The sequence below is a fragment of the Podospora pseudocomata genome, chromosome 7 (genome assembly GCF_035222375.1).
Source record: "Podospora pseudocomata strain CBS 415.72m chromosome 7, whole genome shotgun sequence".
Lineage (NCBI taxonomy): Eukaryota > Fungi > Ascomycota > Sordariomycetes > Sordariales > Podosporaceae > Podospora > Podospora pseudocomata.
Window position 1 is genome coordinate 2,122,304 of NC_085891.1, and position 25,643 is coordinate 2,147,946.

Consider the following 25,643-nt stretch of genomic DNA (forward strand, 5'->3'; position numbering starts at 1 on the left):
CCTGGCCTTCTCTGCGGCAACCTTCAAATAGTATTCACCTTCATCACTTCCAGAAAGGTGACGGAGGTAAACCAGGTCTCTCCCCTCCGAGGTCTCGGCACTTCCTGCCCCACACGCCGCCGAGATCTCGGCCCCACCCAACCGGCCCGTCGCTCCCGTTTCGTATCTGTAACCCTCCACTACCGAGCGAACATCCACACCCCCCTCCGCAAAAAAAAAAAAAAAAAAAAGAAGACTGATCTGCGAACTCTTTTAAGAAACTTGGAAGTATTCAAACCTGGTATTAGCACTGCTCTCTTCCCTGTTTCCATCATTTTCAGAAATCCAGGCCTTTTGATCTACGACCGCAGCCCCGGCCAGACCAGTTCGTATTCCCGACAAGGTGGAAAGGGTATGTGTGATAAGAGGTGTGGCCATGGTTACAGTTGATCAGTGATCAGCGTTGCAGTCGATGATCGCCGGTTTGGCTGCTACAGATCAGATGGAAAATGAATGGGACTTGACACATTTTGTACCTGAAGTCTTTTGCGAGGCACAATTTGAACCTTTGAAATAGTTGAGAGATTGCGGGCAATGCCGCCTTAGATGCATAAACCCCCATCTTACACACCGGCGATGCGGAGAGATCGGGACGGGAGGTTCGCGCATAAACCGGACAGTCCCCTCCTCTTGCCGTCGCTGTCATAGCATTTTACCTATGTGGAGGTGGTTGTTTCGCATGCCTTAACCCCATGACTATTTTCTGTTTTGTTTACTTCACGATAATACCTACGGAGTATCCCCCTTTCATTTCCTCCCTTCCTTCACCGCATCTCCATCCGCAAGGGAGTCATGTTTCCAAGTAAACGCACGCTCTGACTCCATTGTCATTGTCGCAGTCGCAGCGAACCATTGACGCGGTCTTTCTTTCTCCCTACCTACCGCGTCTGCGAAGTACCTGAATTGTTTTTATTCTTCCTTTTTCAGCCAGCTCACTCCCACCCATCACCCAATAAAATCCTTTCAGCTAGCAGTGCGTTCAACTGCTGCGCCCATTTTCTTGCTGACATGCATCGCATCCATCAAAACGCCATTGCATGCGCATGACAGCATCTTGATGCAGGTACGGAGTGCGGCCCCCCTCACAAGTTGTGCTGCTCCCTGCTTCTGCCGTGTTCAAGGGTCAAAGCTTCCTGCATAAACAGAAATTGAATCGAGGGGTTGCGGTAACCGAGCGAGCTTTGCCCGGATTTTCTTCCGCTACTCTACTGTCGAAGAAAGCGGGAAAAAACGAGGTGTACTAGCAGGGTAGAGATTTTCCCTCGCTTGTGTTAACCCCCCTCATTACGAAAACTAAACAAGTGAAAAATCTCTCAATCATATAAACCCGCCGGGGAGTTGTTGTCATGATGTAAAAGACAACCTCGGGATATCGGAGAAGAGATTCCCAAGTTGGGTATTTGCTCCTCCCGGCTGGCATTGGCAAATCATGTTTTCGGAATCGCTTGCATACAATGAGAGGTTTTTTCGTGCTACGAAAGAGTTACACAAGCAAAGAAGGAATGGAATGAGGAAGTCGGACGCTGTGCCTCTTGTTTAATACGATGGTGGTGATTTCCGGTGGTAAGATAGCCTGCTACGCCATAGTTTGTGTGGTTCAGCTGATCATTCTCCTCGAGCTTGGTTGATGATGGGCAAAATTCCATGCCGAAGAAGCTGAATCAACAGATGCTTGCTGGTGATGGACTCAATTATAATGGCAAACATGCCAAAAGGCCTTCGGTTCGTCGACTCCGAAAGAAGAAAGCCGCTGTGAATGCCGCGGCCTGGAAAGGCGTGGCATCGGCTATTTCTGGGAGGAGATGTTGGCTGTTGGAGGTGAGGTGGCATGGCACTTGTGCGGTTCTGGTGTAGGGCCGATCCAAGCGCGATGGGTTGGATTTTCTTTTCCGTGTCAGCGAAACAGCCCCCTGATGATGACGGATAACGACCGTTGGTACCTGCGTCTGGCGGTGGAGTCGAGTTTGTCATCCTCAACCAACCTGCGCTTGCGCTTATGGCTTGGCAAGACCTGCGAGCTGGTGAAACAGAGGCAACATGCACTCATCTCAGGATGAGATGATGTCTCGGCAAGTCAGATGCTGTAGTGAGGATTTGAGACAGCAACAAAAAGTTGTGCCGTCGGACCGGGTCGGTAGGTTCTGACTGAGCATCTTGTCTTGAACTGAAGAAGATGCTGAGCAGCGTTGTTCTTGGCGCCGCAATGGCAAGGCTGCGCTACAAAGTTAGAAGCACTTGGCATCTCGGCTGACGGGTTTGACGTGGCCGGCTTTCACCTTCTGGAAGGAAAATAGCGTCCACACCAGCGTTTGGCGTTTTATTGCCTTGTCTTGCATTTTTGACAGTGTTTTGTCGGTGAAGTTGACCGTTGCATGTTTGTCATATCGTGACGCCAGCCTCCGGCATGTTTTGCCTCAAGGCGAAGCTGGACAAGCAGGGCTCCCAAAAAAAGAACCCATCACATACCAGTACCTGATTTCATCCGGGGACGGCATTGCTCGCTCGCTTCTGTAAGATGTAGAATGCATGGTAGCCAGTACCGGATACCAGAAACGCGAGATTGCAACGTCGAGGGTCTGTGTTGCGTTTCCTTGCGCTTGCGCTGCGATACCTACCATGGTGTCTCTTGATGAGGGTCTGGTTTCGAGTTCTGGGCTAGGTGGCTAGTAAAAGGAGACATAACACTAGACCCGGAGGAGCCGCAACTCCTTCTCGCCGAATGTGGTGAAAGTTTGCGCAAACACAGGAGGCGCCGTTCTTTCCCCGAGTGTGCTACTGGACGATATTCTGTATGATACTGCTAATGTCAACAAATGACCGGCATGAGAAGAAAATACCATTCACTCTCTGTCTTCCACACCCACTCCTCGGGCCTCGGGGGTCAGCTAATAGTAGCTGGCTGACCAATAGGAAGAGCCAGCTGAGCTGATTGGGCTGCCCAGAGACGGGACAGAGCCTTTCCATCAACCAGCAGTCCGTCGACTCGACGCAATCTTCGAAGCTCGAGTACCGCATCTCTGTGTAGCGTCTATCAGCGCGTGTGCTGTGAAACAGTGTCATCTGAAGACAACAGACTCGCCGAGATGCCAACGTCTCGCTCCCGAGAAGCCATGCGGTGGATCGACGCCTCGTCAGATCTTCTTCGTCGCTTTTTCTTTTCTTTTCTTGGGGGAGACCCCGGCAGAACCGCCCCCTGTCGCGGTTCGGGGCCCAGGTGGACACGATCACGCAAGTCAACAAGGGTCGATCCCTGCAACCCTGGCACCTCCCATCCAACCTGAGCCTCCCCACCATGGCCCAGCAAGGCACGGACACGGCAGACATCCTGCTTCTGCATGGCCTAACAACAAAGACCCGGGGACCCTCCACGCGAGCAAAACGCGTCCTCTGTGTACAGTTGCTACATTTAGCCGGTAAGCCCACCCATCTGAGCTGTGCCTGGCGAATCCCCAGCTTGCTCTTTTCGAGTCTTCCTTCGTCTTGTTTACTATCTATCTTGTCTTCTCCTTTTCCCACCAGCCAGCAAATAGCTGGGCTCTCCTTCGTTTGCAATTGCTGCCGGTCTGTCTCAAAGCAGCTATCCCCACCCCTACAAGCCGTTACATACCCAAACCACATCCGACTACCCGGGATCAGCTTGAAGAGACCACCAAATAACGAGACCCGCTTCGTGATTATTTTTTTTCCGTTCACACCATTCAATCAACCGAGCTTTTCAACTATAAACCAGTCTTGTTCAGTCTTGATCCGACTTCAAAATACTACTCACTCACTTATACGCCGGCTGAGCTGGAATGCAGCTGTCTTGGTGCCACGCCTACTGATCGCATGAACACACGGCTGGTAAACCACGTCTCACTTATACCCGCCGCTTCCCGAAGAACTTGGTTGACTCAGGAACCTTCCATAACCTCCACTCCATAGGGAACCTGGATCCAGACCGGAGTGACGGTGCCGTGGTCAAGAGACTGAAGGAGGTGAAAGAGCGCGCCAGTATCTTGCATAACCACAGACCAGCAGCAAGCCACTTCAGCATCTGTTTGCAAAGGGGGGTTTCGTTGGGGACTGTAGGGGGGTAGTTGAATGAGACGACGACATAACTGCAACACTTCGTCGTGTCTCAGACTGGACCTTGGGTCCGAATATCAAAACCACTGCCGTCATGGTAATCCCTCGCTCCCTTCCGGCTGTGCTGGGCGTCATTTCGATTCTGCCGACCGCGGCTATCCTGGCGATACACAGCATCCTTGCTCGATCACGGGAAGACCGGGCTCCTGCGGTCAGAACCACGGCCATCATTGCCGCCATCCTCGAAGCCACTGTTCTTGCCGCCGTCACCGGTCTCACCTGCGCGCATATCGGCCCTTGGTCAGCACGATGGGCGAAATTCAACGGGCTGTTGTTCGGGGCAGGCTTGTTCCTATGCACAGTCGCTGCCGCTGTGTCAGTGGCCAACATGATCTGCCTGAGCAAGGTTGATGAGGATCCTGAGAGCACAATTCTGGGCTCTGGCGCGACAGGCTTCCTGGTTGGTTCATCGGTCGTCCTCGGCCTTGCTTTCGCAACACAGCTTGTTTTCTTGGTCTTCCACTTTGTTGCTGGGACAGTTCGAGGGCCACGGATCAAGGTGACTGTACACAAGGACCAGGACCGAAGCAGATCGCCTCCCCGGGTGAAATCGATTGCCTACCACGAGACCAGCCCAAGTCTTGTTTCTGGGAAAGCCCGCGGCAGCGCATCATTCGAGAAGACACCGCCTGGATCCAGTGCCGGACGCTCGACAGCAGAGACGATAAGCTCCTTTCGAAGCTCGCTATCAAACGTGGTCCGGCCCATCTCCTCCAAGACTCGTTTGCTGTCTCAACGAGGGGGCCGTCCAGCCTCGTTAGACCTCCCATCATTCCACGAACAGACAAGAACGACGGAGGAAGGGTTCGATTCATGGGATACATCGGCGGTTGATCCACAAAACCGACAGACCGTCTTGGAATCGTCTTCACCACCGCTGGGCCGTTTCCTCGAGACAATACCGGCTAGCCCCACCACCAGTCGAAGTCCGAGCCCTGGCACACCGTTAGACCTCTTGGAGCCCCCTTCTCGCACCAGAAGACGAAGCCGAACATTGAGTCCAGCCCCAAGCAGAGTGTCCCAGGCACAGCGGACAGCCTTTACACAACATTCTACACAGAGCGAGTCTCACATCCACCCGCTCTTCAGATCCGATTCGCCTATTCCTCCACCACCCATCGTAACACCAGGGACTGTTGTGGTTGCTGCACCAAACGGGGGACAGATCCTCAGCGATAGGCAAAGCATCCGAAGTATCAAGAGTCTCCGTCGAATGCGAAGCGGGAGTCTTCCAGGCGTTCCAAGCCCATTGAGTCGGCAAGGGTCCGTTGAATCTTTCCACCGCAAACCTGATACCCACTCACCAGAGATTCGTGAGGAGGATGAATACCTGACCCCCGAGGGGACGACACCGGTGCTGGAGACGGAGCGGAAGATGACACCGCCAATTCCTGATTGGATTCTGTCTGCCGGGTCTCGGACGAGCCTGACCACCTACCACAGCCGGAAGATCCATCTTCCATGCTCAAGTGAAGAAGCTTCTGGTGGCGCTGCACCCAGCCCGCAGTAGGGTTATGCTTCAGTTGTTCTGTGGCACTTGTGACGACAAAACTTTGTCACCACGCCACATACCTTCATTTTTCTTTCTGTGTATCAAACTTTTTGCTTTCTTTGGGTAGGGCGGCTTGGTGTTGTTAAGGAGTGGGGAGATACCAATCATGATTGAAACTTTTGCTTTAGCGTGGCGTTGACACCGGTACTTGGCCTGAGGGAACAGGCTGGAAGGAACAGGACAATGGCGTTTGGTGGAATGGTTGATGACTATGAGACATGACAGGAGACATAGATTTCATTTGGTTCATCATCGGATTGGGAAGGGTAGTCGTCTGGAGATAGGGACTCTTGAAAATAAACAAAAGAACTTATTGATGGACATGATGTCTCAAATCAAAGCAAGTGAGTGATAGGTAAGGAAGGCACCTGTAGTAGGTGACAATTGGCAGCAAGTGAAGGTTAGGTTAGGTTGATTGTGAGGGGAAGGTAAAGCTACGGTAGGTCCGCTGACCAGAGTGGGGCTAGGCATCAGGACGCGCGCACCCACTGCCACTTCACTGCCGCCTTCTTTTGGCCTGGAATTCCATCCAGCATATTTTAAGCTGCTAGCAACAGGCAACTCCAGCTTTTGCCACAAAACACCACCACGACCCCTCGACCGCTGAATATCGATACATATTCGATTCGGCATCAATACAGCGCCGTACTGCGCTTAATCTATCACTTCCATCCACAGGCAGTCATACGGAATCTTTCCTGGATCGCCCATCATGAAGGTCAATTTCAAGGTACGTTCTGTCACGGGTGGTAGCCAGCTGCTTTTCGATAGCTGCGATAGCACCTTTGGAATCCTCAATCAATCACATCGCCGTGGTCAATGCTAACATATTGTGCTTATCCATAGGACCTCAAGCAGCAGAAGTTCACCATCGAGTTTGAGCCCACCGATCTCGTGAGTTACCCCTCATCATCCCTCAACCCTTGCTGCCACCAACAGCTGCCCCCCGCCACCGAACCTGCAATGTCGAGACAGCCTGTTACAGGTTACAGTCCGGTCCAAGAACCAAGGATGCCTACTATCGCTTTCAAGATCACCGCTGACAATAGCTCTATCAGATCTCGACGGTGAAGCAGAAGCTCTCTGAGGACCATGGCTGGGATCCTGCGCTCCAAAAGCTCATCTATTCAGGTAAAAAGCTATGACGCATCCGTCCGCTACCGGTTCCCGCAACTAACCCATCCGCCCACTGCAGGCAAGATTCTGAAGGATGAGGATACCATCGAGTCTTGCAAGATCGAGGAGAAGGGCTTTGTTGTTTGTATGGTGAGCAAGGTAAGTAAATTCTGACATTTTGGCTGTCCACTGGTCACGGCTAACCGCAGACAAAATGACAGCCCAAGGCGCCCAAGCCAGCTCCTGCCGCCGAGTCTTCTTCCGTCGTCCCGGCCACGCCTGCTCAAGCCGCCCCAGCCTCTACCCCAGCGCCCCCAGCTGCCCCAGCTCAAGTATCAAATGCCACCTCAGCTGCTCCTGCCACCCCCAGCCCAAATCGGACTAGTGGTGCCCCCAACGACTCGAGTGCTCTCGCTATGGGAGAGCAGCGTGCGCAGGCTATTGCCAACATGGAGGCCATGGGTTTCGAGCGATCCCAGATCGACGCTGCTATGCGTGCCGCCTTCTTCAACCCCGAGCGTGCGGTTGAGTACTTGTTGACGGTATGTTTGAGTGTACCAAAAGATCGGCGATTGGGGCATGTGCAGATGTGACTAACTTGTATAACCCAGGGCATTCCTGAGAACGTTCAACAACAAACAGCTGCCCAGCGCGTGGGTCATGCCATCCCCCCGCCCCTGCTGCTGCGAGCCCCGCCCCTGCGCCTGCTGGTGAGGCTGCTGGTGACCTTGAGGGAGAAAATTTGTTTGACCTTGCTGCTCGTGCTGGTGGTGCCCGCAGCGGAAGTGGTGGAGCTGCTACCGCCGGAGCGAGCGCGCAAGATCTTGGCAACCTAAGCTGGCTTAGACAGAACGCTCAGTTCCAACAGCTTCGCCAAGTCGTCCAACAACAGCCCGGCATGCTCGAGCAGATTCTTCAGCAGCTCAGTGCTGGTAACCCACAACTCGCCCAGACGATCGCCCAGAACCCAGAGCAGTTCCTCCAGTTGCTTAGTGAGCACGGTGATGACGATGCGCCGCTCCCCCCTGGAGCCCACCAGATTTCGGTCACAGAGGAGGAGCGTGACGCCATTGAGCGGTTGACTCGGCTAGGATTCAGCCAGGACCAGGCCATCCAGGCGTATTTTGCCTGCGAGAAGAACGAGGAGTTGGCTGCGAACTTCTTGTTCGACCAGCCCGATGACGATGATGATGACATGGGCGGCACCGGTACTCACTAATTTTCTTCTAATTCGCCTTTGCTTTGGGATTGCGGGGTTATTCGGGATATCCAGGCAGGAATGGTTATGCGGGGTGGAGATGGGCGGAGGCTTTTAGCTTTTTGTTTTCACTGGTGATGTGAGGCGGGCAGAAAGTTAAAAGCGAAGGTCTATTATTGATAGCAAGATACCAAACAGCTAGGTTTTTCTCCGACTGGAAGTCTGAGTGCCAGTGATCTGTGATGCTAGACTCTGGGGATGGAAGACGGGAAAAATTTGAGGTGGAGGGAGAGAGAAAGTGCTCAACATCTCTTTTATGCCTGCCAGTGATATGAAGGGGTTGGGAACCATCATTAGCTGTGTAGACTCTAGTACCCAACTCGGGCATACTATTAGCAGGTCACTGCCGGCTCATTTCAGACAGGGTAATAAAAACATCGCTTTGATTCCTTCCGATAAATCAAGCTATGGGTATCAATGAATCGAAATAAATGCGAGAAACCCTTACAAATACCAGCACATCTATCTACCTGGGTTCCTATTTTGCCTGTGGGTCTCGTAACCACGACCGAATTCTTTCTACCCCCGTAATCACCACAATGTGGCTCACCAAACCCCCTGCTCAACCTTTTTCTTCCCCCTCCGCCCACTCTTCTTCTTTGCTTCCTCCAGCTCCTTGAGCATCTTCTCCTCCTTCCTCTTTTCTTCCTCCCTCTTCTCCCTTTCCACCGCCTCCTCCCTCTCCTCAAACTCTTTCCTCTGCTCCTCCAGCTCCTTCTCGATGTCGTCCGTCGTCTCAAACTCCTGCTTCGTCTTCTCCTTCACCTCCTCAATCCTCATCGGCTGCTTCACCTCCCCGACCAACGCGCTCTTCACCCTCGCCGGATTTTGCCTCTCCTCCCGATTAAATTTCAGCTTGATGTGCTTCCTCGTCTTGCCAGGAAACATTTTCGAAATCAGCTCAAAGTCCGTCCCGAATCTCGAAAGCGCCCAGTAAAACTGGTCAGTGTCGGCGTCGGACCATTGACCTGGTTTCAGGGCGCGACGGAGATAAGTCTGCTGGGTGGTGTGATTGGTGAAATCATTGACTTCCACCTCTTCCAGATTCCCCTCCGCTTCTCTCGCTCTGGCATGCCGATCAATTTGGAGAGATGACTGGTTGAGCACGATTTCTCCGTCAATGATCTGGTATTGTTCTCCTACCAGGGCTGTCACTGCCACCGGGCGGGCAAGCCCCCCTTCATCATCATCATTACCCCCCGGCAAGGGGGTGTCGGCGTTCAAAGTTTGAGGTTGCCCATCATTGTCGTTGTTTTCCCCACCCTCCTCGGTACCATTACCCCTCCCCTTCTTCCTCTTCTCATTCGCCTTCAGTTTCTTCACCCGTTCCCTCTCCAAAAGGGTATCATGAAGAGAAAACTTCTTGCCGATCCGGAGGTCCTTGGCTAGGTCGGCCATTTTGAACTCGTCTTCGTCTACAACTTGCTCTTCGGCGTTTTCGGGTGTTACCTCACGCTGAGCACGTGGGGCGCGGGAGTTGGCTCGGGATTGGGTTTCTTCTCCTTCGGGGGTCTCCCCGTCTTCGGCGGCGACTGCGGCCTTGGTGTGTTTTTGATGGTGTTTTTTGGCTGTTTTGGCGGCTTGGTATGCTTCGTAGCCTTCCTCGCCTGGGAGGGGGGCGGCTCGTCTGCGGGCTCGCTTTCTTGGGGCGGGGGTGCTTGTGTTTGCTTCGCCGGCCTCCTCATTCTCAGCTGTTTCTGCAGCGGGTTCTTCGATGGCTGTGTCGGCTTTGCGTTTCCGGGGGACCCGGGGCTTGGGTTTGGGCTTCGGCTTTGGGGCTTGGGATGGTCCAGAGGTGCTCGGTTCGGGTGGTTGAGAGGGACCAGACGTGGGTTCGGCGGGCTGCTCAGCTACAGGCTCAACGGAGGCGACAACATCTTCTGTGCTAGGTATAGCTTCTTCGGGGGGTGGAGCTTCAGAGATAGTCGATGCTCCTGAGGAGGAGGTAGCTGATGAAGCTTGCTCGGGCACCGAAGGCGTAGGCGCAGGGGTGAGCGCCGGGGCAGGAGCTGCTGGAGGAGGAACTGACACAGCGGCCGATTTCGACGCTCTCACGGGTTTAGGTGCGGTTGGACGGGCATGCCTGGGCGATACCGGCGTGGGCAATGGAGCAGTTGACGCCGGGGTCTCGGCCTGAGAGGGTGTAGCATCATCCTGGCTCTGGATACTTGATACTCCTGCAGCAGAAGTCGTGGTGCTAATTGGTGACGGCTCTCTCACTTCAGAGTGCTGTGTCTGGCCCTGAGCTGAAGGTGTCTCGACATCTTGAGGAGGGGCATTGTCGACGGCCGGAGGAGCGGCCTCAGTAGGGGCGCTGGGTGGGGGCGGGGTCGGGTTTGCGTCCTCTTGCTGAGAGGCAGCTGGAGTAGAAGCTGGTGTATTCGAGGAGGAAGGCCCCGAGGCAGGAGGAGGGCGTTTCCCTTTCGGCTTGGGTCCCGGCTTGAACTTGCTCTTGTTGTTCGCCAACATCGTGCTAACTCACTGCCCCGCACTGGGCACCTTTGTGGCCTTTGAGTTACCGAAATCCACGGCAGTCTTGGGGCATTTGCCGCCGGTCGGGTCGCTGATTGCCGCCGCAATAAATGATGTCAAAAAGCCAAATAGATGTCTTCGCGAGAAGAATCAAATTGGCGTGCTTCTGAGCAGTGGGATCTAGTTGATGGTTTCGGGAGTGATGGCTGGCCGAGTGGAAAAGTGTTGGATTAGGTGAAAAGCACGTCGGAACAGAGCTGGGACGCGCATAAGAAATGCAGTCCCCACCAAGCTGCCCCGCTAGAGCCGAAACAGGACTAGCGGCCTCAAAAAGGAGCCATCTCTGGGAATTCCTTGGCGAACTTGCAGTCGAAGTCAGCGGGCTCTCTTTCTCTCTTGTCTCTGCTTCTTCCAATTCCAAACTCGCTCACGCTCCCACGCTCATTCATTCTTCCCATCATTGGGGCACCGCCGGGCCACACAGACGCCGAAACCCACTGACCCAGATTTCCACTCGTACTTTATTTTAATCATCTTAATCTTTTCCCCCCGCCCTGATCGACCCTTTCCTTTGGCTTTTGCAAGTCAAAAATCCAAATCTCGCGCGGCCATTCTGATGCCGGTTGCCACCTCCCCGTCCGCGTTGCCTCGTCCGTCCAGCTTTGCCAAGATGGAGGACAGGAAGAGACCCGCGTCCGGCGCGGTCGACGAAGTAGCTCCCCCGAGCAAGCGCCATCAGGTCAACGGCAGCGGAAAGTCCAAGGATGACTCTGGCGACATGAAAGAAGAGGCCTGGATTGAGGTGAGTCGTCACACGACAGCCGTCCCTCCCCCCCCCCGCGTCATCACCACCTGCCCCGGCCATCCAGCATCCTCTCTCCTATACCCATCCCTCCTCATTCCTATTCCGGCACTCATCGAGCAGGCCACTCGGACCCCTGCTCTGCCATCGCGCGCCAACCAGTTTGCGGCCCTGCCGAGTGATGGGTGACAGTCTCCATCCAGCGCGATGTTTCTGCACGAGTTGCTCGCCTTGACCGCGGCTAATGCGTGGCCTGCTGCCAAATAAACAGCGCGCCCGAGTTCTACCAGGTTTCTTCTAGTGTCTCATCACTGCTCATCACTCTTACTTCGCTGCCTCTCCGCTACGATGTGTATACACGTTCCTCTCGGCCGAGTGCTAGGGTGATGGTTTTGGCTGACAAGTTTGCGGTACATGTAGGAATATACCAAAGGCGCCATATATCGCCAGATGCAAGAGTACAAACGAGAAAAAGCAAGCCTTGAGAGTCGCGTACAGGAGCTCGAAAAGAACCACACCGACCACGACGACCATATCCGAGTTGTCGACGCCTGGCTACATCAGGTGAGTTTGCTGCCACATTCTTCCGTCCGGAACACCGCAGCTAATGCGCCACAACTAGTTACTGCAAGAAATAGAGTTACTCGTCGATGGCACAGTATCATCTCGCTCTCCGTCAGGTACGAAATCCTTGCCAAGTCTTATCCAGTATCCACTTCTAACTTTGTTAGACTCGCCATTCCCATCGTCAACCGCACTCGGCTTTAAGGACAGCAAGGAGTTCCAGAGACATCTGGGTGACAAGGGCAAAGCTTTCAAATCCAAGGCCGAATCTATTTTTCAGCGTCTAGCAAGCTCACGTGGCGAGGTAAAGCCAGACGTTGCCAAGCTTGAATCTCAGCTCAAGACGGCACTCGCGCAACAAAAGGAGTTACACCTGAAGCTGGACAGGCTCGAGTCGGATAAGGCGCTTCTCTCGGAACAATATGACCAAGCAACGCTGAAAGCAATCAAGGCGGAGAGAAAACTAGACCGTGTGAGAAGCGTCCAGGTTCAAAAGCTGGAACAAAAGGCCCTGGCCAGTGCGACGACACGGCCAGTCAAGACGGAGGAAAATGGTGATTCTTCCGACGACACCGATGGCAACACCAGCGAGTTGAGGGCACTTTACAAGGAGGCGCAAGCTGTTGTCAACAGGCAAAAGTTGCAGATCGAGGCCATTATCTCCGAAAACAAGGCCCTCATGGAAGAAAACTCGACCTTCAAAACAAAAAGGGAAAGTGTCTCTGATGAAGATTATGTTCGAACAGACGTTTTCAAGCATTTCAAGCTCCAGAATGAGGATCTTATCAAGCGCATCAACCATCTGGAAGCCACTAACAAGCAGCTGCGCGAGGAGGCCGAGAAGCTACGAGCAGAAAGGTCTGACTGGCAAGTTAAGGTGGAAGCCGAGGCTCAGCTCGTAGTGTCCGAGGCGGAGGACCAAATACAGGCAAAGGATCAGGACCTTACGCGGATTCGAGCTGCCAGAGACGACTTGGTAGCTGAGTTGGCCATGCGCAAGGCCGCTCAGGATCAAGAAAGGGCTGCCTTGGATCAAATGAAGGAACTCGTGAACGCCAAGATGGATCGCATCACCCAACTTGAATCTGAGCTGGAACGACTGCGACCAAGTGAGGACGTGGTCATGACCGACGCGCAACCGAATCTCGAATCTTTGTCGATTGAGGAGCTCCGGGCAAAGTGCGCCAAACTCGAGAAGGACTATGCCTCGATCAATGCGGAACTTCCGCTTCTGGAGAAGTCGTACAAAAAGGCCATGGTGCTCGCGCATTCCAAAACCATGGACAACAACGCTGTCGAAGAGCGCATCAACACGCTCATGGCCGAGAAAGCCAAAGCGGACCAGAAGTACTTTGCGGCACGGAAAGACATGGATATTCGGCTTCAGGAGATCCGTACCTTGCGTTCGCAAAACTCAAGGAGCTCCGAAATCATCGCACAGCTCAAGGACGTGGAGCATTCCACGAGAAGTGTCATCAGCAACCTGGAGAAGCAAATTGCAACTCTCAAGACCGAGGCCGCAAGCATGGCAGCGGAGAAGAAGAGGCTTGAGTTGTTGACAGCGGAAGCGACCAGAAGAGCCGACTCGGTCAAGGGCCAGATTGCCAACTTGACCGAACTGCTCAAGACCAAGGACGCCACAGTGGCTAGCATGAAGGAGCAAACTATGAGCCGGGAGCAAGAGCTGGACAAGATCAAGGCACGGTTAGAGGAGAAGAACTCGGAAATTAGCAAACTGAGGGCCAAGTGTCGCGGCAACTCAACCGATGAAGAGGAGGCTTTGCGGGTAGGTTTTTTTTCGTCTGTCATGCGCATGAGAACGGAAGCTAACATTTTGACAGAACTTGGTTATTTGCTCTGTTTGCCGCAGCAATTTCAAAAACACGATACTGAAGGGATGTGGTCATGTTTTCTGCAACAGCTGCGTGGACGACCGGCTGGCCAACCGAATGCGCAAGTGCCCGAGCTGCAACAAGGCGTTTGACCGATCCGATGCCATGGCGGCCCACCTTTAGGCTCGTTCTGGGGCTGACCTGGATGAAATCGGGCGCAGATTTGGGCCAGGGAGGAAGGATGAGAGAGAGGGGGAAGACGAGTAGGCTCTGTTGTTTCTAGCTCTTGTCGTCTCCGGGTCCGTCGCCGCCTTGAACACCGCCATATCTTCACCATTGCCAAACTCGTCAGCCTGATTGCCCTTGGTTCAGGCTCACGAGAAGAATCGACCTGAACGATGGATCGACGCGGGCTGCGCAGTTTTGGTCCATTGGTCTCTGGACGCCGTTATCGAAACGATTTATCACTATGACACTGCAGAAACAGCGGAGGGAGAAGAAGCTTGAAAGGGGTGATAATTTTCGTTTCTGTTGATGCTTGGATCTCTTCGCCACACAAAGCGTTTTGTAATTCTACCGTGTGAGAGTAGTACGAATAAGTTTTTTCTAGTTTTACTCTTTGCGGCTCGGCATCCTTGGGTCTGGCTACCATGCCTTGGCTTCTGGCTCTTGATATTTTCGCATTACATTTTTCTCCTTGGTGAGATGGGGGACAAGGAAAAGAAATGAGAGGAGAAGGCAGGATATAGATGGCAGGGAGTTATTAGGCATATCATCATTTTTTTCCTGCTGTGTTGGGTGGGATTGGCTGGGATGGGGAGTTGAGTATAAGGGTGGTGATGAGTGCTTTTATATAGGGATTGATATTCTGCCAGCCTTTGCTAAAGTTTTGGGAGGTATATCAGAAAGAAAGAAGGAAGGAAGGGGAAGTAGTGTACAAAGTAAAACAACATTCAACGCCTCTTGTTACTTGTTAGATGATTGTTTGTCTAGGCATCTATACCATCGTGCCGTGTCTTCTGTCTATCTCCTCGAAGTAGACCCATACCCAGTGCTTTCATGACTTGGTCCAGAACTCCCCGAGCCAGACGACCTCGACGGTCCAGCAGCACCACCGCCCCAACCGCTCCCCCCACCTCCAAACCTGCTCGACCCGCCGCGGTAGTTGTCCTCATAATTGCTGTTGTTATACCCCCCGAAAGCACTGGAATTATTCCCCCTCCTCTGCCCAGCCATATACCCCCCCGCCGCCCCCGACGCCAGCCCCGTCCAAAACCCCGGCCGCCAGCCCTGTCCCTGCTGTTGTGGCTGTCTGGAACTCGAACTCGTTGTTTTCGGGCGTCTAGCCCCCGTTCCTGAACCAGAACCAGGGTAAGGAGGAGGCGGATCGTCATCGTCATCGTTGTTACCCCCCCACCCCGAACCGTAACCCCCTCCTGTCCGTGGTTGTCTCCTCTGCCCATTGGCAGTATTATCCCTCGCCCCCCTCCAGGCCCCCCAGATAATCCACACCACCACTCCGACAAAAATGATTCCGAAGAGTACACCCCCCCAATCTGTTTCAGTCTTGTCGTTCATCAACAGACCTGGTTTGAAGTACAAACCAGGGTGTTCCTGCCTGCCTTGATCGGTGAGCTGTAAAGTGTACTCCACCCCGCAACTCCCTTTTAGGACATAAGGGTCATCCGGGGAATCGTACCCCTCGCAAATAACCTCTGTCCTGTCGAGGCGGAGGGTGGGGGGCAGGGAGGCGGTGCAAGACCATTCTATGTCTTCGGATGTGTAAGAAGAGCCGGTGTTGAGGCAGCGCATGGTTGTGATGGAGGAGGCTTCGGGGAGGGAGCAGAGTTTGGGCGGGGATGTACATTTTAGTTGGGGGATGGGGGAGACGCGGCGGGAGGTGGTTTTGGAGTGGGAGTTTAAGGTGAGACTTTTAACCTGTGGAAGTGTCAGTAAAGAGGGGGGCCATCAAGCTGGGACTGGTGGATAGATAGAAAGGGGTGGGAATTGGCGGAGAAAAAGGGGCGTACTTGGGAGAGGAGAATGGCGTTCTTAGGTTTGGCTGCTGCTGTTGCTTGGCCTGAGAAGGAAAGGAGGGCCGTGGCGGCGAGGAGGGCCGCGGGGTTGGAGAGGAGGTGGTGCATGTTGGTGGTTGAGGGTTGGTGATAGCCTCAATCTAAGCTTGGAGATATAGCAAAACTTGAGGTGTAGGCCAAGTGAGTAAGAACGGGAGCGATTGGCAGCCTCGGCTCGGTTTCTTTGTCCAAACTGTCAACCTCTCCTCACACACGCACTGTAGCCTCGTCAGTCACAACACACTCCAAAAGGCCAGATATCTGATGATTACCACCTATTCTTCAGTTAGTGCTTGTCCAGAAATTATAAACACGCCCGGACTTACAAACTGTTCTGGTAGAAAACCTGATAAAAATTGCGCGTAGCAGATGTAGTTAAGTGAATGAATGTGGTGTAGTAGGGAAATAAGTTGGGTAGTGATAAGTGGGGCCACCAAGTGGTCGTAAGCTCACTCAACTCACTTCGCTGGCAGTTAAAATGCAGTGGCGAATGGCCGTCTTTTGAACACGTCAACCGCTTCTACAGCATCAAACAGAATAGGTCATGAGCGTGAGGCAACTAGGCGACTTTGTAGCAAAATTCCCGTCTCATTTTGATACCATCTCGCAGTCCTTCCTCTACAAGGCTAGACTGCCACCTTATCTCATCTCATCTGAACCACCGACAGCATACCACAGTATGGGCGTGCCAAGCTTGTAACGTTATCAACGAACGGGTTGCCTCACTTTATTTCACTAAAGAAATCAAGCGTCTGATGAAGCTGTCATAATAATTTTTACAATTACAGCACTGAGTAGCGCATACAACACACACTCTTGCCTTCCCATCCATCTATATAATAACCTAGTAAATGTGTAAAATGTGTACTCGAACCAGACGCGGAAATATACCAACCCAAACGCCTCGCCTTTTTGGTTTGACTTGCTTGCTTGCTAAGTGGGATATCTCGAAAAACGGCAGCCAAAAACAAACTCTACTTCTACTTGAAACAAAATCACCGGTTCTTCTCCAAACTCTGCAAGTTGACCAACTCGGCATATCTGCCGTTGGCCTTCATCAACTCAGAGTGACTTCCCTTCTCCACTATTCTCCCCTGATCAAACACATAAATGATATCCGCCTTTTGAATCGTGCTCAGTCTGTGCGCCACCGCAATTGTCGTTCTCCCCTTGGCAGCCTTGTCCAAAGCAGCCTGCACAACGTGTTCAGACTCGGAGTCAAGCGCCGAAGTAGCCTCGTCAAGAAGCAAAATCTTGGGATCGCGGACCAAGGCACGAGCAATAGCGATACGCTGCTTCTGGCCACCGCTGAGCAGAGCACCCTTGGAACCAACAACAGTATTGAATCCGTCAGGAAGCGAGAGAATAAAGTCATAAATGTTGGCTTCCTGGCAGGCAAACTTGATCTGCTCATCAGACACCTCATAGGGTGCACCGAGCAAGATGTTTTCCTTGATGGTGCCCTGATACAGTGTAGGCTCCTGAGACACGAGGGCAATGAAGCTGCGGTACTCGTTGATGTTGAGAGTGCTAATCTCCTTGCCGTCGACAAAGATACCACCAGCGAGAGGGTCGTAGAAGCGTTCCAGAAGAGCGATGGTGGTCGATTTGCCGCATCCAGAGGCACCGACAAGAGCAACATACTGACCAGGCGAGATGGTGAGGTTGAGCCCACGCAGGACAGGCTGCTCGGGTCTAGTAGGGTACCTAAAGTGAACATCGCGGAACTCCAAGCTCCCTTCGATGGCCTCAACCTTGTCGCCGTCCTCGGACCAAGTATCGATAGTCGGCTTCATGTCGAACAGAGTCTTGAGGTTGCGAGAGGCCTCGGCCGCCTTGCCCATGTCGGGAGCAAAAGAGAACACCGAGCCGGCAGACTGAGCACCGAAGATGACAGAGGTAAAGACCAGGAAGAACTGGAACATGTCGTACTCGTACTTGGCGATCAAAGTACCGCCGTACCAGAAACCGAGCGCAAAGGCCAAGAACATGAGCGACTGAGAGCCGGCATACAGCAAACTCGACTTCAAGACCGAGATAAGACTGGCGCGTTGCTGAATAGCCAATGACTCGCGATAGTTGCGAAGCACATCCTGCTCCCGAGTGAGCGAAGCAACGGTGCGAATGGCAGTGATGGCCTCGGAAGCAAAGCTGGCGGAGCCCTGGTAGGCACGCTTTGCGCGGCGTTGATAGTGAGCAAGCATCCAGAACCGGAAGAAACCGCATCCGATAAGGAGAGGCATGGTAGCAATGCAGACCAAAGCCAACTTCCAGCCTATGGCAAGCGCAACGGTGCAAGCAGCAATGAGTGTCGAGGTGACCATGATCAAAGTGCCCAAAGTAGAACCGCTCAAGCCAGCAACATGTGTCGTTTCAGTGCTCAAGAACGAGGTGAGAGCACCAGCCGAATGTTCATCGGTATCAAAGTACTCGACATCCTGGCGGAGCATGGTGCGGAAAGACCTGTCGCGAACACGGTGGATGAGACGCTCACTGCACTTCGCAAAGACGATGCCTTGGGCCGTGAAAGCGATGAACATGACGAGGGCTAACATCAAGTACATGAGGCACCAGAAAGAGGCTTCAGATTTCATAAAGTCTCTGGCCTCTTGGGTCGTGGGGGGAATAGACCTGAAAAATATCAGCTATGGTCGAATGCACAACAAACAGGAAAACTTACAAGGCAGTGATAAGCTTGGCGAAGAAGACAGCCTGGGTCGGATTACCCAGACCGCAGATAGCAGAAAAGAATAGACCAATCAACATGAGCTTCCACTCCTTCTTGTTGAAGCTGGCAATCACCTTGATCAGAGTCCACAAGCTATATTTATTGGGAGTGGCCTTGGCACGTCCGGCCAATGCCATGGAGCTGACACTCTGGGTCGACTTGCTCCTGTTGAGTTTGGCATTGATATCGTCCTCTGGGTCCTCGGGGACACCCTCCTGTTTCTGGGCGGCGGATGCCTTGCGGATAAGAGCAGCTTCCTCTTCCTCGTTGATGGCCTCCTCTTCCTCAGCAGTCATCTCATTGACAGCGGCGATAGCCTGAGCGGTAACCAAGTTGTAGTATGAGCCACGCTTTTCCAAGAGCTCGTCGTGTGTACCCTGTTCGACGATCTTGCCCTGGGTCATGACCACAATGTTGTGAGCATCTTTGATGGTTGACAACCGATGAGCAATGGTGATGGTGGTACGGCCTTCAGAAGCAACCTCCAGAGCAGCCTGTACAACGCCCTCAGACTTGGTATCCAATGCGCTGGTGGCCTCATCAAGGAGCAAAATCTTGGGATCCGACACCACAGCACGAGCGATAGCAATGCGTTGCCTCTGGCCGCCACTGAGGAGAAAACCACGTTCACCAACGTTTGTTTCGTAGCCTTCAGGAAGAGATGTGATGAAGTCGTGAGCGTTGGCCTTCCTGGCAGCGTCCTCGATGAGCTCTCTCTGCTTTTCAGGGCCCTCATTTTCCCACTTGGTACCAATCAAACCGTGGCGAATGTTTTCGTAGATGGTAGTGCCGAAGAGTGTTGGTTCCTGAGAGACAAGGGCAATCTGCTGGCGCAACCAGCGGAGGTTCAGAGTGGAAATGTCGACACCATCCAAATACACAGTTCCTTCGATAGGCGCGTAGAATCGCTCGACCAGACCAATGATAGTCGACTTGCCACTGCCGGAAGCTCCAACAAGCGCGGTGACCTTGCCAGCAGGAATCTCGAGGGTGACGTCGTCCATGACCACAACCTCAGGACGGGAAGGGTAGATGTGCTTGATGTTTTCGAGACGAATGGTTCCCTCCACCTTCTCGAGCTTGATGCCGTCGTCAGTCGATGGATCGATCGGGGAGATACGGTCAATGGTGCTGTAGATCTTGGCGGCGGCACCGAGAGCGGTGGTAAAGGCCTGCATGTTAGGCGCGACGTTGCCCAAGTTGAAGGCGCCCATCATGACAGCCATCATGACGATCAGGATCTTGCTGAGCGTCGTGGAGCCGTCAAGCAAGAAGACCGAGCCCATCCAAAAAGCAAGGCCGTAGTTTAGATACAGAATAAGCATCATACCAGCAACCATGACGCCCAGAACACTCTTGAGCTTGAAGCCGAAGAACTCGGCCTTGATGAGGTGAACATCATACTGCTTAGCGAGGCGATCCTGGGTGCCAAAGGCAACGGCGTTGCGGACACTGCTAATGACCTCCTCGGCCACCGAACCACCCTGAGCGTAGGCACTGATGTTTTGCCTAGAATACTTAACAATGAACGTTGAGCCAGTGCCCATAACCAGCAAGAGAGCCACGACAGTGCTCATAAGAATAAGAGTCAACTTCCAGTAGCTCACAAAGCCGATGACGAAGGCAGCAACGAAAGTGGCGACGGCTTGGAGCGTCAAGCCAACCTTCTCCGAGATTCCTTCCTGGATGAGATTGGTGTCGGCCGTGATGCGTGTGGTGACCTCACCAGCGCCGAGCTTGTCGAAGAAACCGATGTTCTGCTTCATGCAGCTTTCCAAATAGTGCTCGCGAATCTTGGCGCTGATATGCTCGCCGCAGTAGATGAATCCAACTGTAGCAACATAAGATGTAACGAACTCCCCAATGGCCAGATATACGAAGTAAAGGCACAATGATCCAAGCTCGCTGGTGAACTCATCGTAAGACAGGTTGCTGCCGGGTGTGAAATAATCCTGGAAAGTGCCCTGAAGATTGCCAAAAACGACCGTCATCAATGGCAAAGCGGCTCCAGAGGCAATGGCGCATATCGCCGAAACAACCAAGATGATGATGTCGTTGCGCGACGAATAACGGTACAGTGTCGCAACTCCAACTTTGATATCGGGGGTGTAGACCTGATCCCTCAGGATCTTGGCCTCCCTCTCTGGGAGGTGCTTGAAGGGGTCGGCCTCCTTGTCATCGTCTGCTTCTGGTGGGGGTGCGACGACCTTGCTGTCGAGCTTCTTAAGATCTGCTGAAGGACTGACGTCTCTGGATTCTTGAATTTTGGGGCTCTCAGGTGAGACGGCGCGGGTCGGTTCCGACTTTTCTGAGTACTGATCGGCTGCCATGGCGGCAGATGGCCTGTGAGGCGGCGCAAATGAATAGCAGCGGCGCGTTATTCACTGGCAATAGGGGGGTGAGACGCGGTAAGCGACGAGCGATTGGCCCGTAATTTACTGAATGACGTGCATAGGCTGGTCGATTCGTAGCTTAGGTCCGTGTCTTCGATCAGCTTACTACTCGGAGGCTTGTCTGGCAGAGTAGTGAAGGTATTCAGAACCAAAAAAAAGCCGAGGTCGAAGAAAATGGACAAGAAGGGGAGCAGGTCAAAGCCAAGAAATGCTAGGGACTGCGCACCTAGGTGGACAGGTCAGGATCAGGGAAGGAAGCAATAAAAGGGGACAAGGTGTCGGACACTCGGGATTTCCATGGCCGTGGTACCCACCTACCCTCAATCAAGAGGTGTCAACCGAGCCGTACATATCGACAAAAGCAGAAGGCAACCGACGCATGCGAAATGGGCGGCCCAGCATGCTTCCGGGCCGTCTACAGTACATGCTTTCTTCCCCAACAGGCGGAGTACCCCGCAGGCTTGCCACCGGCCTAGCGGCCGAAAGATTCATCTGGTCTGATCGAACATCGAAACAACAAAGAAGGGGACTTTCTTCGATATCGATTTGCCGAATACGCCAACCCAGCGATCTCAGCCTTCCACGTTTCCCCCATCCCAGCACCCCTCGCTATCGATCCAGTTGATTCTTGAATGGGGTTAGGCAACTCTCCGAGACTATTCCCCATGTAACGACGTACATATATCACGGCCACCTAACGCCCCGTCTGACAGGGCGCGCAGCCTTTATTTAGTCAAGTTACTTTCTCTGAACAGCAGAATGCGGTGTAACGGCGAAACATACATTTTCCTCCATTGACTCTACACGTGGAAGCTGGAAAGAGTCCGGTCAGTTGAGCGGATGAGTCAAATACACCTCATAGCCTTCCCAATCGCACCTCTCTTGCAAGCTCTCCCTTCCCGCATATGACGTGAGACAAAGTCGGACTGCGGCCTCTACAACACCCCGACCCTCACTTATATCCGTCCAACCAACCATCCAACCAAACACCCGAGGCAACATGAACCTGTTGAACTCGGTGTGGCTTGAAAGGCTGAACCTGAACATGAACATAGCAAATGGCGCACAGTATACGCCCATCTCCCACCAACTGGTGACTCCGATGGCTGTTGTGAATCATCGCCGGCCTGGCCAGCAGGGCAGAAAACATCGCTCCCTGAGGCACGTACATGATCATATCAAACAGGCGATATTATCAGCTCAGCAATCACACTTCACCGCCCCTATTCACTGATAGCAAGAACTTTTGCTCACAAATCCTCCCGTTTCTGCCGATTGCAACCATCCAGCAAACCACAACCTCGGTACCTCCCTCCGTGATTGGCGGGCGAATGCAGTGTAAAAAGGTCACAAAAAAACAGGAATGCGGCGGTTATAGCGGCATGCCCAGACATTCGACGCACGGCACATCGTGATGGCCAAGAAAATGGAAAATCTGGAGAACCCTTGGCCCATGTTTCTTGGCGCAGTTGCTTGTGTCAGTGACCTGCAGATCGGTTGATGAAAAGAGCACCCAGCAAGCAGAAAGCAGTTCAACCACACCTAAACACCCGTCAGAGGTCAAGACACTTCGTCATACCTTGCGGCTCTATTGGGAAGTTCCTTTTGTTCTTATTATTCATAGCTGGTCTCGACTAACTACCCGTCATTCTTACGCTATGCACCAACTGCATTGAATGACAAGATATCCTTCGACATCTGCTGACATCCCCCTCTCCCAAACAGGATGTCATGGCGATTTGAATCTCCCCGGGTGACTACTTTCGGTGGTTGGATTATGGGGGGTGGTACAAAGGTCCCTGAATTCGAGGATACAGTTTCTGTGCGACCATCACACACGGCACCTAGACGACAACACACAAACGCAGAGTCGCACCAGGAGATAAGGTATGTGGTATCTCCAGCCAGTCTTGGTACCCAATTGCATGACATGGCTTTGTGTCTAGGGAAATATGGGTACTTTTTCAAGTACCTAGTGATACATATGACCAAGAGGTAGAGAGCTGGTTGGTGGTGCTCAGACGGAGAGTTACCACGGTACAGCAGCACTCTCAACATACCTTAGGGTAAGTATTACGAGAAGCATCAATGCCTGAACAGCACCTGTCGACTACCTACAACATCAATCAACGCAGTCGGTGGTGTTAGTACCAAAGAGAGGCCAACTTCAACTACGCGGTCATTACGGCCGAGTTGTTTCTCAAGCTACCTTGGTGTCCGCTCTACAGAAAGCCGGCACTGAAGACAGGATGAACATAGCGCTGCCAGGTGCAAGCTAAAGCAAAACTACACCAGCTACCCCAAAGGGGTCTGGCTAGCCAGCAGGGCATGGCGTGTCTTATCCGGTGTGGTCTAGCCGTCCTGGGCAAATCGGTCAGGAATTAATCCTTGGGTGTATGAAGATCGCAAAGGCCACATTTTGTATGGGTAAACTGGGGTTCCCAATGTCAGTACTCTCGTCTTGCATTTTCCAGAGGTTCTTACCAGACAGCTAAACAATTAAAGCCTAAGATCCTGGCTATAATGTCAAACTCGGTGGTTTGGCGATAGCTTCGGTGGCCGCAGTTCAATGGGCAGTAACCCTCACAGTTCAGTAGGCCCTCACAGTTCAATGGGCCCTCGCAGTTCAGTAAGCAGTAGGCCTCACAGGGCAAGGCAATTTACAAGGCCTTTGGAAGTCACTGGCAATACGGGCATCATTCAAACCATCAATCGAACGTGGGTTGGTTAAGATATTGCTGCATTACTTGGCACGAAACAGACCCAGTTTTGGCTGTGATTTGGATATATTTAATGTTTTCAAATGTTTTGCCCAGGACGGTTAGACCACACTGGATAAGAGAGACTAAGCCCTGCTGGCTAGCCAGACTCCCCCAAAGTCAGCAATGACAAGTTGACAGACGTGAAACCTCAGAGACCTAGTTCAGAAGCCTGAATGACGTCTCTCTGCAGGCTTAAGTAGAGCCGTCATCTACAGACTACCCAATCTCATACCGAAGCGCAACTGCCGCGCGGCACTTTACTAGATTATGTTTCTTGTGTCTTAACGCAGGAGCATCGAGATTGGTCCAGATTTCATAGATTTGACCCAGTCGAGATCTTGGAAGTCAGACGAAACCAAACACCAACACCGGACACTCACAGCATGCTGAAAATTAATTCCCATTTTTCCATTCTTCTTCCCAAACGCCAAAACAAAAAAAAACAAAGAGGTCCTAAAAAAACCGATCGCCCCTCGTTGTGGAAAAACGTAAAAAGCTCTGGTATCATCACGAAACCTTTCCCTTATATGAGAAAAACAGAAACCAAACATTCCCAACCCCAACCGATCCAGTTTACTCGCTATCCTCCTCCTCCTCCTCCTCATCATCCTCACCCCCCATCACAACATCCCCAGCACCCGAAGAACCCTTCTTCTTCTTCCCCGCACTCTTCGCCTCCTCCCTCTTCCTCTCAATATACTCCCTCGCCCCCTCCATAACCTCCACCTCCCCCCCAGCCGCCTTCCAAACCGCCAACAGCTCAACCTTGAACTCCGCCATACAAACACTAAACAGCTTCAACAACCTCGTCTGCCGACTATCCAGCACCTCCCCCGCTTTACAGACAGTATACCCCTCCTCCTGGAACCCATTCCCCTCCTCATCAACCCCCAAGCAAACCTTCCCCTTCACCATCCGGCACGGCACCCCCAACCGCCTCAGCTCCGGCTCGAGCGTGTGCGCGACAGGGACGTCATGCTCCTTGGGCACCTCCCCCCCAGTGGAATACACCAACCCCTTCGGAATCACAAAATCCCTCGTCGCCACGCTCCCCGCCCGCGCGAAATCGACTTGGGTCAAGCTCTCAAAATAAGACTTGATCTCTTCAGGGGTACGATTGGTAAAAATCAAACCGACTGACCCAGTAAGATACGGTGCGAGAAGATGAATCCCGTCAGCTTGGGCTTCTTCGGGCGTGGAGCCGAGCGCGCGGAGGGTGAGCTTAGTCTTGCCAAAGAAGAGTCTACCCACCAAAAGAGTTAGCATCTACCACAATGGGGAAGTTAAAAGGGAGGGTGGAAGGGGGAGTGCATACCGAGAATCACTCAACTCCCTCCTCACATCCTTCAAGTAATTATTCCTCATGTTGTCCACGCTAAACACCCAGCAGTACTGAAACTCGGGGATCGCGTCCCGAATGTTGGCAAACAGCTTGTCCTTGTTCTCGCGCGTCTTCTTGGACACCTGGGTCAGGTGGTAGACCTTTGCTCTCTTTGACTTGGGCATCTTGTCGTAATATCCTTCCCGTTACCGAAAAATCGAGAGATTGCCTGTTGACAAAAAGAGACAATGTGACCAGATCGGAAAAAGTAATTCGGGGTGGTGGAATTGGGGTTGCGAAAAAGTCGAGAGGTGGGTTGGCCGCTCGCTGCTGTGGCGGGCGTTATCGACTGAAAACTGCTTGGGTTCCCCCAACTTTAGGTTTTTTCTGCCATGGGAATTTTTGGGCGGTGAAGCGCGGTGCCCCACACCGATTGAGAGCTGCAGGCGGGATGCCCCGCCCTGATAGGAGGGGAGGTTTTTCCTTCCGAACTTTATGTCGAGGGACTTACAAGACTCACCCAATTCACCAGGGAAGCAATTGAATGAATCTAGAACAGAGATGAGCATGCGTTCACAATTCACATGGTTCATTGAGCAAA

General features: G+C 52.8%; 8 protein-coding genes across 8 annotated transcripts; 4 read left to right on the forward strand and 4 right to left on the reverse strand.

The window, feature by feature from the left end:
- Positions 1-3,065: 3,065 nt before the first annotated feature.
- Positions 3,066-4,118, forward strand: QC762_0110340 (uncharacterized protein; the record flags this gene model as incomplete). Its single annotated transcript, XM_062884313.1, has 2 exons — positions 3,066-3,452; positions 3,964-4,118. Exons 1-2 carry the CDS (start codon positions 3,332-3,334, stop codon positions 4,116-4,118), a joined length of 276 nt encoding a protein of 91 aa, XP_062739446.1. The 5' UTR covers positions 3,066-3,331.
- An 83-nt stretch (positions 4,119-4,201) lies between these two features.
- On the forward strand, positions 4,202-5,677 carry QC762_707720 (uncharacterized protein; the record flags this gene model as incomplete). Its single annotated transcript, XM_062893615.1, has 1 exon — positions 4,202-5,677. One exon carries the CDS (start codon positions 4,202-4,204, stop codon positions 5,675-5,677), a length of 1,476 nt encoding a protein of 491 aa, XP_062739447.1.
- Positions 5,678-6,431: 754 nt separating this feature from the next.
- Positions 6,432-8,054, forward strand: RAD23 (UV excision repair protein rad23; the record flags this gene model as incomplete). Its single annotated transcript, XM_062893616.1, is given in 7 exon segments — positions 6,432-6,449; positions 6,566-6,613; positions 6,778-6,850; positions 6,915-6,994; positions 7,057-7,377; positions 7,447-7,545; positions 7,551-8,054. Coding segments are annotated over 7 exon segments (1,143 nt in total).
- Positions 8,055-8,639: 585 nt separating this feature from the next.
- On the reverse strand, positions 8,640-10,562 carry QC762_707740 (uncharacterized protein; the record flags this gene model as incomplete). The annotated part of the gene is made up of 1 exon (XM_062893617.1): positions 8,640-10,562. The coding sequence occupies one exon, from the start codon at positions 10,560-10,562 to the stop codon at positions 8,640-8,642; it is 1,923 nt and encodes a 640-aa protein (XP_062739449.1).
- A 278-nt stretch (positions 10,563-10,840) lies between these two features.
- BRE1 (E3 ubiquitin-protein ligase bre1) lies at positions 10,841-14,505 on the forward strand (the record flags this gene model as incomplete). The annotated part of the gene is given in 6 exon segments (XM_062893618.1): positions 10,841-10,939; positions 10,945-11,367; positions 11,788-11,931; positions 11,990-12,047; positions 12,099-13,717; positions 13,773-14,505. Coding segments are annotated over 6 exon segments (2,517 nt in total). The 3' UTR covers positions 13,947-14,505.
- Positions 14,506-14,786: 281 nt separating this feature from the next.
- On the reverse strand, positions 14,787-15,907 carry QC762_707760 (uncharacterized protein; the record flags this gene model as incomplete). Its single annotated transcript, XM_062893619.1, has 2 exons — positions 14,787-15,701; positions 15,794-15,907. 2 exons carry the CDS (start codon positions 15,905-15,907, stop codon positions 14,787-14,789), a joined length of 1,029 nt encoding a protein of 342 aa, XP_062739451.1.
- Positions 15,908-16,833: 926 nt separating this feature from the next.
- Positions 16,834-21,252, reverse strand: QC762_707770 (uncharacterized protein; the record flags this gene model as incomplete). Its single annotated transcript, XM_062893620.1, has 2 exons — positions 18,519-21,252; positions 16,834-18,469 (listed from the first exon to the last, which is right to left on the reverse strand). Exons 1-2 carry the CDS (start codon positions 20,894-20,896, stop codon positions 16,834-16,836), a joined length of 4,014 nt encoding a protein of 1,337 aa, XP_062739452.1. The 5' UTR covers positions 20,897-21,252.
- Positions 21,253-23,740: 2,488 nt separating this feature from the next.
- On the reverse strand, positions 23,741-25,413 carry MRT4 (mRNA turnover and ribosome assembly protein). Its single transcript, XM_062893621.1, has 2 exons — positions 25,037-25,413; positions 23,741-24,964 (listed from the first exon to the last, which is right to left on the reverse strand). The coding sequence occupies exons 1-2, from the start codon at positions 25,225-25,227 to the stop codon at positions 24,295-24,297; spliced, it is 861 nt and encodes a 286-aa protein (XP_062739453.1). The 5' UTR covers positions 25,228-25,413; the 3' UTR covers positions 23,741-24,294.
- Positions 25,414-25,643: the final 230 nt, after the last annotated feature.